Below are 14,381 nucleotides of genomic sequence, written 5' to 3'. Positions count from 1 at the left end.
AATCATTGTTGTGTACTTATTTCTCCTTTTGCAGATTCTAGAATAAGGACAATGGTCTATCTTTTTAATTCTCCACTAATAATCTGGTTCAGGCCCCATAGACTATGTTTAATTTCTAAAATTCCATGACTTGAGTCTAAGATTAGAATAACAAGCAACAATGACATTTTTATTAGTAAACATATATAGTGAAACCAATTATACACCCTCTTTAGAGATTATTATATTCATTCTACAGTAATAACTTTTTTCTCTTTATCCCTTTTTTTAATGCAATCATAATTAAGTTTATTATTAAAAGAAAACAAGATGAAGACTTGATAAAATAAGTATACAGTTAGGGCTCATTCGTTATTAGTAATAAGGAATAATTAGTCCTAAGATTAAATTTGAGATGATTTATCCACGTTTGGTTATAATAAAATCGAGAATAATTAATCCCGAAATTAATTATTCCTGGATTATAGTATTTTTTTATCCCTATAAAGGATAGAATAACTAATTCCGGGATAATTAATTATAGAATATTTTGATTACCAACCAAACAACCCCTCGTATTATTATATTGTTAAAGCTAGGAAAAATGAAAGCACAGTTTATAGCACTCGGTATCCCCTTTTCCGCTTTTCTTTCTTTTATCTTCCTAATTCCTCGGGAAAACAAAATATATGAATCCTCTATTCCAATTGTTCATAGGCCGACTGAGAATTCGGAGGGGGCACCGTCGTATACAAATTCATGATTTAAATTCTATGGGTTTAATTTTAAAATTTTTAATATTGAACCCATTATATTTTTAAAGTTATGGGTTCATATCTACTATTTTTGTGATTTTAATGAATTTTCACATATAAATTTTTACTCCGCGTCAAAAGTTATGGATTCAATTGAACCCGCAGCCACCAAGCAACATCCGCCTCTGGGCACCGTTGTCCAATAAGACTTTGAGCAAATTATGGAGGCGGAATCAAATCAGTCTACTAAAAAGTCAAGTTGCTCTCCTCAAATCGGCAACGCAATTGTCGAAAATTTGAATCTTAGGACATCAGTCAAAAAATTAGTACACGTTATTTAAGATATATATATACAAATATGCACACATTTGTTTTTGAAGTTATGGGACCGGTAACCTCTCTACCCAAAGGATTGTTCCGCCTCTGCAGTCATAAAAGAAATTGTCCATTTAAAGAATAAAATTTAACAAGAAGCAAATTAAATGTTACAAATCCTTTCAACCCCTTAACTACAAAAAAAGAAAAATAAATTCTAAGATTGTATTACATAATTACTTCTGCATGTATATATCTCTTCACAAAGGCTAGCAAAAATATATCTCACAAAAAAGAAAAAAGAAAAATTCCTATCTTTTGGTGAATTATAATGAGTGATAACCCTAATATTTTATTTCTACACTTCAATTAACTCTAATTTTGTTTAAACCTCAGACATCATTGTTGAGTTGCTGCTGTAAAAACAACATGTCCTCAATATTCCACAAATTGTCTGAAACATCTTCTGTACCCTCCATCCATTGGCTGATAATGTTTTGCTGATTATTATCATTCACTGTCCTGAAGTCTAATGCACCATTTTGAAAGTAACCTGTGGGGCTAATCAAGAATTCTCCATAATCACTTTGATTAATAGGGTAATTATTGTAGCAACAATCAGATATGTCTGAAACTGGTGAAACTTGTGTCCCCATTGAGTTTTCTGATGAAGCTGTCACATTCGAATTCTCCTGTGTGACGCTCGTGCTTGAATTATTATTATTGTTGTTACTGTCGTTGTTGTTATTGTTGTTGTTGGTGGCAGCGGCGGAATTGGAAGAAGCTTGAATTCTTTCAACTAGCCTTGGCATCCAAAGATAACGTAGTGTATCTTTGAATTGTTTGCTATTGACATCACATTTTAGCTGTTTGGCATGCTTTTGCACTCGAGTTCTCCAGTAATTTTTTATCTCGTTGTCAGTTCTTCCCGGCAAATGTTGAGCAATTTTGGACCACCTGCACTCAAATTAAACAATATAAGATTGAGACGGATTAAAATAGAGTAATATGGACAGTAACAATTCATATAGTCAATTCCAACTTAGTTGGGATTGAATCGTAGCTATTTTTGTTTGCACTTGAAAAAATAGTACTCGCTTTGTCCCATTTTTATATAAAAGGTTCAGAGTACAAAGGCGTGGAATCGGTTGAGATATAGATTATGTAAATTTTTTAAAATAAAATTTACATATTTAAAATGATGTAAAAAGTATTATAAGTCTTAACGTACCGATTGCCCCAACGAGAATGAAGTTCAAGAATCAAGAGTTGTTCTTCAAGAGTAATATTTCCTCGTCGAACATCTGGTCGAAGATAATTAAGCCATCTCAATCTGCAGCTTTTCCCCGTTCTTTTCAAACCTGTTATTTCCATCAACATATTAATTAGCGGAATATAATTAATACTACTAATCAAATAATACCACTTTACAATTACAACTACTTTCTTTTTATAATTTCTTTTAGTGGGATTGCATGAGTTCTCGATTTTAAAAAAGATTACTTAGTACGGAAAGATATTATCAACCAAACCAAACATCAATCTTTATCTACACATGAATAATCCAACATCGCTATTGGTTAAGAACACACACAATTTAAAAAATAATAATTTAAAAATTATTTTGCACTGTCAGTGTATATATAGAAATTTACCAGCGCATCGAGCGAGGGAATTCCAACGACCTTCGCCATGAAGAGCGATATGATTTATAAGAGTGAAATCTTCTTCAACAGTCCATGAACCTCTTTTGAAGTCCATATTATCTTCATTAACATGGTGATCCATTAATATGAAATATTTTTTTCTGAAAATGGAGAAACTTATTGATTGATACAAAAAGGAATTTTGATGGATTTCTTTGTTTTATGTATAGAGAGATAGATACTTTTAGAGAGAGAAAGAGAAAGATGAGACGTAAAGAGATGTATCAATTTGTTCACAAGGAGATAAAGGAAGTGATGAGGGGTTTATATAGACACAATAGAAAGAGAGAGAAGTTTGAAAAATGGTGAGTTAAACGTGGAATAAGATGGGAAAGAAGTAGAAGAACTTGTATTTAATTAATATCCCACAGAGCCGTAATAGTGTGTTAATTAATTACACTTAATGACTTAAACTCGTTTTGACACTTTTGACTCTGTCCATATGACTATACATTTTAATATTAGTCCCACGAAAATCAATATATTTACATTTCTTTTCCCTTCTTACACCCACCAAGCAAGTTGTCATGGTTTTGCTGACTTTCTAACTTCATTTTTTCTTAGTTAGTTAATTTCCTAAAATTCCTTGCTTGAAAATGGAATAGGATGTCCACTAACATTTGAAATTGAAACTTTATGGTATTTTTTAAACTTTTACGATGAATTAGAGACATGGTTATAGTTAGCAATTAACTTTAATTAACAGCTAAAACATTTGGAGAATTTGACCCAAAAAAAAGAAGGAAAGAAAAAAGAAAGAAAACAAGATTGATGATATCTTGTCGTTTCTCGTTAATCTAAGATAAAACATATTTATTGGCAAAAACCCAAATTCTCGAACTCAAAAATAAAATTGAAAATAATTTAAAGGACATGCCAAACAACTAAATATTATATTCTCGGGGTTGAAGGCAAGCTCACTTGGTGAACTCCTCAATTGTGATGGAGCGTTCAAACCTCATTAGTAGCGTAGCATCCCTTCCCATATTGGAATTCTAAGGGGCGGAGCTAATTTATAAGTTACGGGTTCGACTGAACTCAGTTATTTTAGTTCAAACTTTATATTTATCTTAAGAAATTCATTGAATATATATAAATTATCAATTTAGAACCCATTAACTAAAATTTTGAATTCATAACCTTCAAATCCTGGCTCCGCCCCTGCCCCTTCTCCTTTTTTTTCCATCCTCTCCCTCCCCCGATTAATTTAAAAAAATATGTTATGTCGTCAGTTAGGATTAGTATCATTGTATGTATTCATGTATCATTTGTATAACGATTTAAGATATATACACATTAACAACATAAGACTTTTTTATATTGTCAGCGTATAAAATTTTAACTTTTAATTAATGTAAATACAACATGCATAGCCCTAAACTAACTAGGGTTATTGTGTTCTTCAAATCTCAACATGTCACCAACTCTCATTTCTTACATCCTACTACGTCTGAAAAGGCCAAGTTCTTCAATCGGCTATTTGTCTATAGAAATTTAGCCAACTATCGTTTGTGGTGCCTCGTTAAAGTAGATATGTGAATAGGGGCTATGCAGTTATGCTATTGAGGGCTATATAATTGATATATTAGTATAATATATAAAATAATGCCCTTCTCGAGCGTTTTCCTACGGGGAGTATTTAAATTCAGTAAATGTGTGAATCCTACTCTATGCTTAGTACCCTTCTTTTTATAAAAGCTTATTAAGTATAGACTAAGAGTCAGGGCAGAATTTGAAGTTTATGAGTTCGAAATTCTAATCTTTTTAAGTTACTGAATTCTAAATTAATAATTTATACATATTTAGTGGATTTTTAAGACAAATACATGGATTGGACAAAAGTGACTAGGTTCGGTCGAACCCAAACTCTTTGGGTTGGGAGGGGGGGGGGGGAAGAGGGTTTCTAATTCTTTTTAAGTTACTGGATTCTAAATTAATAATTTATACATATTTAATGAATTTTTTAAGATAAATACATGGATTGGACCAAAGTGACTGAGTTCGATCGAATCCATACTTTTTTAAAACTTGACCAAACTCTAATTGCTGCTCAAAAGTGAATTTCAAATTAATTAGTCCAATACAAACAACTTATCACCAAAAGCACTTTTTTAAAAAGTACTTTTGAAGAAAAAAAAACTTTTCGAAATAAGCTGATTTTAGAAATTTGGCCAAACAGCCTATAAATTACATGTAAAAAGGAATATGACACATGTAGCGAATACACAACACAAATTTATTTTATGTGTATAAATATTACTTTTTGTAAAAGAATGTATTTGTACATTGCACCGATATATCTTGACATAATACAAGGTAATTTTTAATTTAGGATAGCTTGAAGGTCCAAAACAGCCAATTACGCCCTTTTTTTTTCTAATTTGAGGAAAGTAAATTCACGTGAGTCTAAAAATACACGTGGAGGATCTATGATTAAATTAATGCAAGAATTAAATTTATTAATCAAGGATATACGTTATACATTTTAAGCCACCGGCCTCCTTTTGTTTGCATTAGTTAATAATCTATACTGTAAAATATATTTTATTTATGTTCTCTAGCTTCTTACTAATTAGCACAAGGGGTGGCTACTATAAATAGATATTCATGGACCATTTTGAGACTACAATTTTTGAAATGTTTCCATATTCATTGCACGGTTTAAGCCACCGGATTAAACAATAAACTTCTTTTATTTTATCCGTTTAGCTGTCTCTTTTTTCAATAAAGAAATAAAAAGTTAAATGGTACGGCGCACATTTTCAGAATTTATGGCTAATTAATTTAAAAGTAAAAGAGGATAAAGACATTTATGTAAGCAAATTAATCTACAAAATGAATATGTTCGTGGCATGGCAATCACGTGTTCGAGACATTAAGCTAGCGTTTGGACATAAATTTAATTGAATTATGAAAAAATAAAATTTAATTGTGTCGAAAAATAATTTTTGCAAGTTGAAGTTGTGTTTGCATTTTATTTGAAAAAACGTTAAAATTTTGTGAGTAGAAAAAATAATTTCAGCAGTTTTTGAGAACCTAAAAAATTTTGAATTTTTTATTTCTCAAAACATGATCAAATTTTATAAACAAACAATGTTTTAAAATATTTTTTGGAAAAATAAAACCAAAATTTCTGGCAAAACGAGAGCTAAAATACATGCAACTGGATGCTGACGATAGTCTAGTCTTTTTGTTAGTTACTTAGTTTGTCTCGTTTAAATTGTTATTTACTTATTTTGCTCTCATTTTATTGCTTGAGATGTCTCATGTGATAATATTTTTTATTACTCCTTGAGAAAATACCTCAACAATGCATTAGAACAAATCCTCTAATTAATTTATGCTATTTTTAATAGACAAAGATCACTTTTAGCCCGCGATTGAAATTATTTACATTCGCTAACCGTAAAAGTGTATCAAATTTATAGATTTTTTGTATTTTATATATATATATATATATATATATATATATATATTCAAATTGCTCTGTTTTTTTCCTTTTTAATATTGTACGCTATTGGTATAACCATTGGCAAATGCTGAATAATATTTCTCATTCATCAAATAGTCAGTTATATTCTCCTTTTTGTTATAAATAAAATTGTATTTAAGGTGAATGTCAATATTTTAGAGAGATTTTAGAGTTTGTTACGTTGTGGCTAAGCTCCTTTTTCCCTATAAATATAGGGGTGCTATTCCATTGTCATTCATCCCAAATCAATAAGAATCCTTTAGTCACGACCCAAAATCTGCATGTCGTGATGACGTCTATCTCAATACTAGGCAAACCGATAACCTCAATAAACCACAATTTCTTATAAGTTTGAAAATATAATATTTAAATACAATACAAAACCTTTTACGCCCCAAACCTGGGGCGAGACCGGCACCTGGTGCCTCACCTATCCTCGTGTACCAACTTGCGACTAAGGGACTCTGAACATATAATGTCATACTTTGGCCATGGGCCACATTGCAAGATAATTGCGAATGCTTACTAAATATCAATATAAAGTTGGGTCGACAAGGCCGTTATAATTACTACAGCTGGCAAACCAACAAAATATACATAAAAGGCCTACAAGCCCAACATCCTGCACTAACTGACAAGATACGTCTGCAAGCCTCTACTGATGGATATACTGTGATCGGAACAGGGCGTCGACCTACTCATAGCATATATTCACAAGATGTACATAAAGCTTTATCCGGCAACTCCGAAGAGCATGGAGCTTACCGATCAAGCTCAACTCGGGCAACACCTAATGAGGAGGTCTACCCGTCTGTGTGTCTGAACCTGCACGCATGAAATGCAGCACCCCCAGAAAAGGGACGTCAGTACGAAATAATGTACAGAGTATGAAAGGCAATATACTGAAAGCTGAAACTGAACTAATAATATAATAATTGAAAGTAACTGGGAGTCAAAGATAATCTCAAGATATACTCACCTACTGATAATGACTCAACTCTCTCAATAGTAAGTAAAATAGATGTCCGGCCTTATAAGGCTCGGTATATATATAACTGCTCTGCCATAGTAGGCTCGCTCATAGGCGCTCGGCCATACTAGGCTCTGTATCTCGGCCATTATGGGCTCGCTCATAGGCGCTCAGCCACAGTAGGCTCGGTATATAACTTACCATCTGATCAGAGGATGCCAAATAAGAGCTTGCCCACCGATTATAGCTCGATGGTAGGGAAAATACTGTAATACTGTATATATATAGACCCTCTACTCTCTTCAACGGAAGAAGATAATACTCAATGGAATATAAGGTCCCAATACGGGAGAATACTGTAACTTATGAGACAAGGATAGTGTATATAAATTCGGAAGTATGAACTTCTCTTTATGCATCGTTATCAAACACATGTAATAACGAGATCATGCCAAAAAGAAGGAAGGGCTTAACCTTAACATACCTGGAGTAGGGAAAAATCAATATGACATTATTGAGAAGGATTGCACCATACTCCCTTAGAATTATAAAATCCCGTTATTATTACACAGTGCAATTTCGTATGAATTCCTTTACTAATCCAAGAATTGACGTTGCTATTGCGTAGAATAATTTCGGATAAAACAATTTGCTGAAGCAAAATCACGTCAATCTATCTCACCTTGTAAAAGATTTGTATGAAATCTTGTTTGAGAATTTCCATCCGTTCCTACATGTATAAGCATCTCCATTTGTGATTTTGAAAGGCCTTTTATATAGCGTGTGGGCCCCACACTTTGTATGACTAAGTCACAAAGACTCCTCCAATCTTGCCACCTTATTAAATGATCTTAAGAGTCATGTTAGGCTTGATTTAAGCCTTCATGCTTGCTGCCACGTTAGGGAGTTAATTCCTTATCCAATAATTTCTTAATTATAAGTTAATCTCCCACTTAAAAATTTATAATTATTCAATTATTCACATAATTAGTAATTATCTCAAATTACTTAAAATACTACTTACTTTTAATATATTTTATATACTTTACTATCATGGCCATGTGGTACCTTGTATGGTACTAGTCCATAAATACCGAGTATTTTAGCTCATGTCGTATTTTATCCAAAATGTCAAACTTCGACGAAATTTATTTTCTTCGATTTGCTTACCTTCTCACCTTCACGAATTTACTCGTCACTTATTTGAAATAGCATAATGCTTATAATCTCAAAATAATCCATCTCCCGAACTTACATCGATTAACTTACGACGAAACTTTAACGTATGAAAATTCGGGATGTAATATCTCATGTCCGAGCTTTCATCAATTTACTTATTGCGTACTTCCACGTACAAAAAAAAATGGTGTGTAACATTATTCCCCCCTTTGGAACATTCGTCCTTGAATGTTGACTGTTGCACTTATCATTCTCATAACTCATAGCTCTTGCGAATACTTTAATATTCTCCTTGCTATTTAGGCAATTGTTCTTTGAATAAATCCAAAGGCGAGGGTATTCCCCCCTTTGGTCCTCCTTCTCATATCACGACTTTCCTCCAGCTCTTAGCCAATCTCTAGGCCTCACTTTGTGAACATATATAAAATTATGTCAAGTTGTCCCTCTAGGCGTCATTAACTTTACTACATCTAAGTAGGCCATACTATACCATAACTCTTACTTCGATTTATTGTTACCGAGGTCTGCGACCAAACTACAGGTGACTCTCGTTGTTTATCCTATATGCATAAAACTAAATCTTTTAATGCTTCCTCATTACTGTTCATCTTAAGAATGATGACCTAATCTCAGCTCATACTTTGTGACTTTTGTCCATCCATTATGATTCACCTCAATATTGATCTACAATATAGCACTGATAACTTGAAACTTCTTTCGTAATACATTACCACTAGGGCTTATGTTGCATCGAGGAATATTTGAAGTGATTTTCCTGATCTACTTAGGGGCGATATTGTACTTCAATAATCATATTTTATAGCATCCCAATGTGATTCACCTTACGTGGGTATTTTAATTCTGTACCATCCATGAAATCCTCTTCAAATCATTACTCAATCGAAGGCCCAAACGTCATCCTTCATCTAACACAATTACACCTTCATTCTACTACCAGACTAGCATTCCATCTCTTCTAAATGCTACTAGTCTTAGATTTCTTTGAGTTCATTCAGGCTATACTGAGCTTTCTATAACTTATAGAAGCCATCAGCTCTCTTGTTTTCATGGGCTTAATCTCGAGGACTCATCCGTTTCTCGTTACCTTCTCACTCGCCCTTTCTGGTCCTTACTCCTGTCTTCCTAAAATCTTGTCGCTCTATCATACTTTAGCTTGCAATCTACACATATCCATTTATGCTACTCGCAACCTTTCTTCAACTTGCTTGCACCATAGATTTCCTTATATTATTCTGGAACATCAAGCGAGACATCACATCGTCTCTAACTCTTCTTTACTCTCTTGACTAGGTCTCTCGGCACCTAGAAACCATAGGCTAGAAGATATGCCATCAATGACACTGCTATCATTCCTGGATATTGAATCCCAACGCTTTTAGTCCTTTATCTAAAGTATGGATTGTTCGCAACCTTCTGCATTTGAGTATCTCGTACGTTGTTCACCTTTACCTTACTTACCTTAAAATCTCGCATCACGTCTTCTATCTCTTTCATGATCTCGATTTCATACAGGTATAATTCACGTCCATAACTTGAAACTCTATTATAATACTTACACCTCTGGTGCATACACAATTCGGTGGGAGATTCATACTGACTTCTTATGGGGCTTATACTCTTCTAACTAGCTTTATCGTAGAGCCGTTATAAAATATGGCTACTATACTATCTCTCTTGTACCTCTGATATTTAAGAGTGATTATGCAATGTTCTCAATCATGATGTCTATAATATTCTGGGTCCAATAATCAGACTCGTGATTTACTTGGTTGACGTAACTCTTTAGTTTCCTCTTCCTTCTGATCAGTCTTTATGTAGGCTTAAGATATCTTCCAATCTGCAACTCATGGTATTAGTTATTACTTTAGCCTTTCATGGGCATTATGGAATACCCATGATACAATCTTCTAACAACTCAATCCTTCGTCTATGTCCTGAGCTCAATTCTTTCTTTTAACTTATACCGGAGTCTTCTATGTCTGTATGATTGTCAACATATATGTTGTATGTATAAAACTCGAACTCTTAAGTGCGTTCATAATGTAACTAACTCTAGATTGTTGATCAAAATAATTCCTTCCGTTCCTTCCCAGCCTTTTTTTAAATGTAAGCAATTACTTTTCCTGGCCGTTCTACCACTTATTGCATGAATACTTGGCTTATCTTTAGTGCCCACATATATTGGAATTCCATACAACTCATATAATCTTGAATATCACTTCTGATTTTTACTTCCCGTCCATTAGCCACGGTAGGTGCCACTTTCTTATGGAGTGCATACAATGTTATTGTGAGACTGTTGTTATAAGATCACTTCCTCTTTAGGTCACTGAGCTTAGGTTGAAGCCTTCCTCCTTACTTCCCCAACTAACCTTTCATTGTAGTACTTAGGGAGGACCCTCTGACTCTTGTAATGTTGCGAGCTTGTTATATTGTATATCTGAAGAAGTTTTCGATGTTCTTACTCGTCTATAAATATCCGTAGTTACATACCTCTGTGCACTTGTGCTCGTGCGGTTGCTTCTGAACTGAAGTTTTGACTGTCTTCCTAGTGGCATTCTCTTTTATTTCCGTAATACTCATACGATACCTTTAACTACCCCAACTCCTATCTGAATATTTCTCAAGGGTTCCGATGTAATATCTGCAAAACTGAATTCCCCATGTTGGGGTTCACTATGTTCATCTTGCATAATCTGCCGATTTGTCGGTAACCTCTTGTCTAGCCATGACTAGGCTCTTCCTGAATCAACTACTAATTACTCGTTGACCCATTCTTATATCAATATCCCGCAAAATCTTTCTTGGTTTATTTCCTTTGTCTTAACTTACCTCTCACACTGGCTACTTATTTATCAATAACATCCCAGGCAGGAACCCTTACTTCCTTTCCGTGACGTCGTGTTTGCATAATGTTCTAGAATCGTAGCATATCTGTAGGATTTGAATAAGTGCAATTTCATCCCTTTCTCATTTTTATCGCATTCTTTCTTTACTATTCCATACCGGTTTCTATCACTCTGGGGTTTAACTTTACGTTTTGGTAATCACGTTAGAGTCACGAATTTATTTCTCGAAATAAGGATATGACTTTATGTCTTATACTTTTTTGTTGTCTTAAGGCCTATCACCTATCGTCTCTTCCTTCACATGACTATGGACCTTGTAATACTGTCATCTTTTTTATCTACCGTTGTTATCCATGTATCACATCTTACTCATAATGCTTCCTTATCTCTCTTATCATTTCCCTGCTAATATTTCTGCCTATCCCTTTCTTGTGAAAACTTCAACAAGACATTCTTTTGCTTTTAGTTCCACTTGCTCCATCTACTGGCTCTTCGGGTTGCCTAACATTCTTTTTCTACTAGGGACGGGAGCCACACTAAGGTAATATTTAGCCCTTCAAGGCTTCCAGTGCCTATCTTAGCTGTACTATTTTAGACTATACCCTCTGGGTGTCTTACAAGGAGATCTATTAGCACATTTGCAATATCCTTCGGAAATTTCACTTAACGCAAACAATCCATTCACCATTTTGGGTTACTCTTACCCCAGCCGGATCTTGATATCATGTCCTTCTCTTAAACTACACCTATTAGCTTCCATATGGCATAACTGAGATGGGTGTGGCTGATTATACATACCTCCGTTACAGTTGAAGATAACTCAAAATGCTTATATTTCTCTTCATGAATGGTAAATAATGATAATCTTCATTGGCTGGGTACCTCGTACCCTCCTTCATCTTTCTTCTTTTACTTGCTAAAACTTGTATCTATCTTCTGAATCTCTCATTGCCTTTCACCGTAGGGGTGGATAGATATTCTTGCTTTGAGGCTCCTTATCAAGAAGCTTACATGTCTTAGTACATACACGTTCTGCTGAAGACCTCACATTTATCCATCATAGGAATGATGCAAACTCGAGTTCCTCTAACTGAACTCTTCCCTAGCTGTATCTCTTACCAACTATCTTTCTGGATATCGGTATCGTTGTATTACGAATAAAATAGAATTTTGGAACTTGAATTCTTATAAGTGAGCTCTACCACACGATCTAGAGTAAGAAGAAAGAGTGACAATCCTAAATGCCCTGTAGCCTCCTGCTTATAAGTGTGGTGCACAACACACCCATAAACAAGACTCTACTAGACACGGCTTGTAGACTCCCTAGGACAGAACTTCTCTGATACCACTTTTGTCATGCCCCGAACCTGGGGGAGAGACCGGCACCCGGTGCCTCACCTATTCTCGCGTACCAACTTGCGACTAAGGGACTCTGAACATATAATGTCATACTTTGTTCATGGGCCACATTGCAAGATAATTGCGAATGCTTACTAAACATCAATATAAAGCTGGGTCGACACGGCCGTTATAATTACTACAGCTGGCAAACCAACAAAATATACATAAAAGGCCTACAAGCCCAACCTACTCCACTAACTGACAGGATACGTCTACAAGCCTCTACTGATGGATATACTGTGATCGGAACAGGGGCTCGACTTAATCATAGCATATATACATATATACACAAGATGTACATAAAGCTCTAGACCCGGCAACTCCAAAGAGCATGGAGCTTACCGATCAAGCTAAACTAGGGCAACACCTAATGAGGAGGTCTACCCGTATGTTTGTTTGACCCTGCACGCATAAAATGCAGCGCACCCAGAAAAGGGACGTTAGCACAAAATAATATACCGAGTATGTAAGGAAATATACTGAAAGCTCAAACTGAACTGATAATATAATAACTGAAAGTAACTGGGAGTCAAAGATAATCTCAAGATATACTCACCTACTGATAATGACTCAACTCTCTCAATATAGTAAGTAAAATAGTTGTCCGGGCTTATAAGGCTCAGTATATATATAATTGTTCTGCCATAGTAGGCTCACTCATAGGCGCTCGAAAATACTAGGCTCTATATCTCGATCATTCTGGGCTCGCTCATAGGCGCTCGGCCACAGTATGCTCGGTATATAACTTACCATCAGATCAAAGGATGCCCAATAAGGGTCTGCCCACCGATTATAGCTCGATGGTGGGGAAAATACTATAATACTGTATATATATAGACCATCTGCTCTCTTGAACGAAAGAAGACAATACTCAATGGAATATAAGGTCCTGATACGGGAGAATACCGTATCTTATGAGACTAGGATAGTGTATATAATTTCGGGAGTATCAACTTCTCCTTATGCCTCATTATCAAACACATGTAATTACGAGATCATGCCAAAATAAATCAAGGGCTTAACCTTAACATACCTGGAGTAGAAAAAAATTCGTATGATATTCTTGAGAAGGATTGCACCGTACTCTCTTAGAATTGCAAAATCCCGTTGTTATTACACAATGCAATTTCGTATGAATTCCTTTACTAATCCAAGAACTGCCGTTGCTATTGCTTAGAATAATTTCAGATAAAAATATTTGCTGAAGCAAAATCAAGTCAATCTATCTCACCTTGTAAAAGATTTGTATGAAATCTTGTTTGAGAATTTCCATCCGTTCCTACATGTATAAGTATCTCAATTTATGATTTTGAAAGGCCTTTTATATAATGTGTGGGGCCCACACTTTGTATGACTAAGTCACAAAGACTCCTCCAATCTTGCCACCTTATTAAATGATCTTAAGAGTCATGTTATGCTTGATTTAAGCCTTCATGCTTGCTGCCACGTTAGGGAATTAATTCCTTATCCAATAATTTCTTAATTATAAGTTAATCTCCCACTTAAAAATTCATAATTACCAAATTATTCACATAATTAGGAATTATCTCAAATTACTTAAAATACTACTCACTTTTAATTCACTTTATACACCTTAATATCATGGCCATATGGTTCCTTATATGGTACTAGTCCATAAATACCGGGTATTTTAGCTCGTGTCGTATTTTATCCAAAATGTCAAACTTCGACGAAATTCATTTTTCTCGATTTACTTACCCTCTCACCTTCACG

The 14,381-nt window shown here is 34.6% G+C and overlaps 1 protein-coding gene across 1 annotated transcript; it reads right to left on the bottom strand.

Annotated features, from left to right (window-relative positions):
* Positions 1-1,146: 1,146 nt before the first annotated feature.
* On the bottom strand, positions 1,147-2,984 carry LOC107809713 (transcription factor MYB108). The gene is made up of 3 exons (XM_016634380.2): positions 2,705-2,984; positions 2,281-2,410; positions 1,147-2,006 (listed from the first exon to the last, which is right to left on the bottom strand). The coding sequence occupies exons 1-3, from the start codon at positions 2,835-2,837 to the stop codon at positions 1,442-1,444; spliced, it is 828 nt and encodes a 275-aa protein (XP_016489866.1). The 5' UTR covers positions 2,838-2,984; the 3' UTR covers positions 1,147-1,441.
* Positions 2,985-14,381: the final 11,397 nt, after the last annotated feature.

This window comes from Nicotiana tabacum, chromosome 15 (genome assembly GCF_000715075.1).
Source record: "Nicotiana tabacum cultivar K326 chromosome 15, ASM71507v2, whole genome shotgun sequence".
Taxonomy (NCBI): Eukaryota; Viridiplantae; Streptophyta; class Magnoliopsida; order Solanales; family Solanaceae; genus Nicotiana; species Nicotiana tabacum.
Note: the sequence above shows the minus strand (reverse complement) of the source record. Positions and strands in the feature narration are given on the sequence as shown.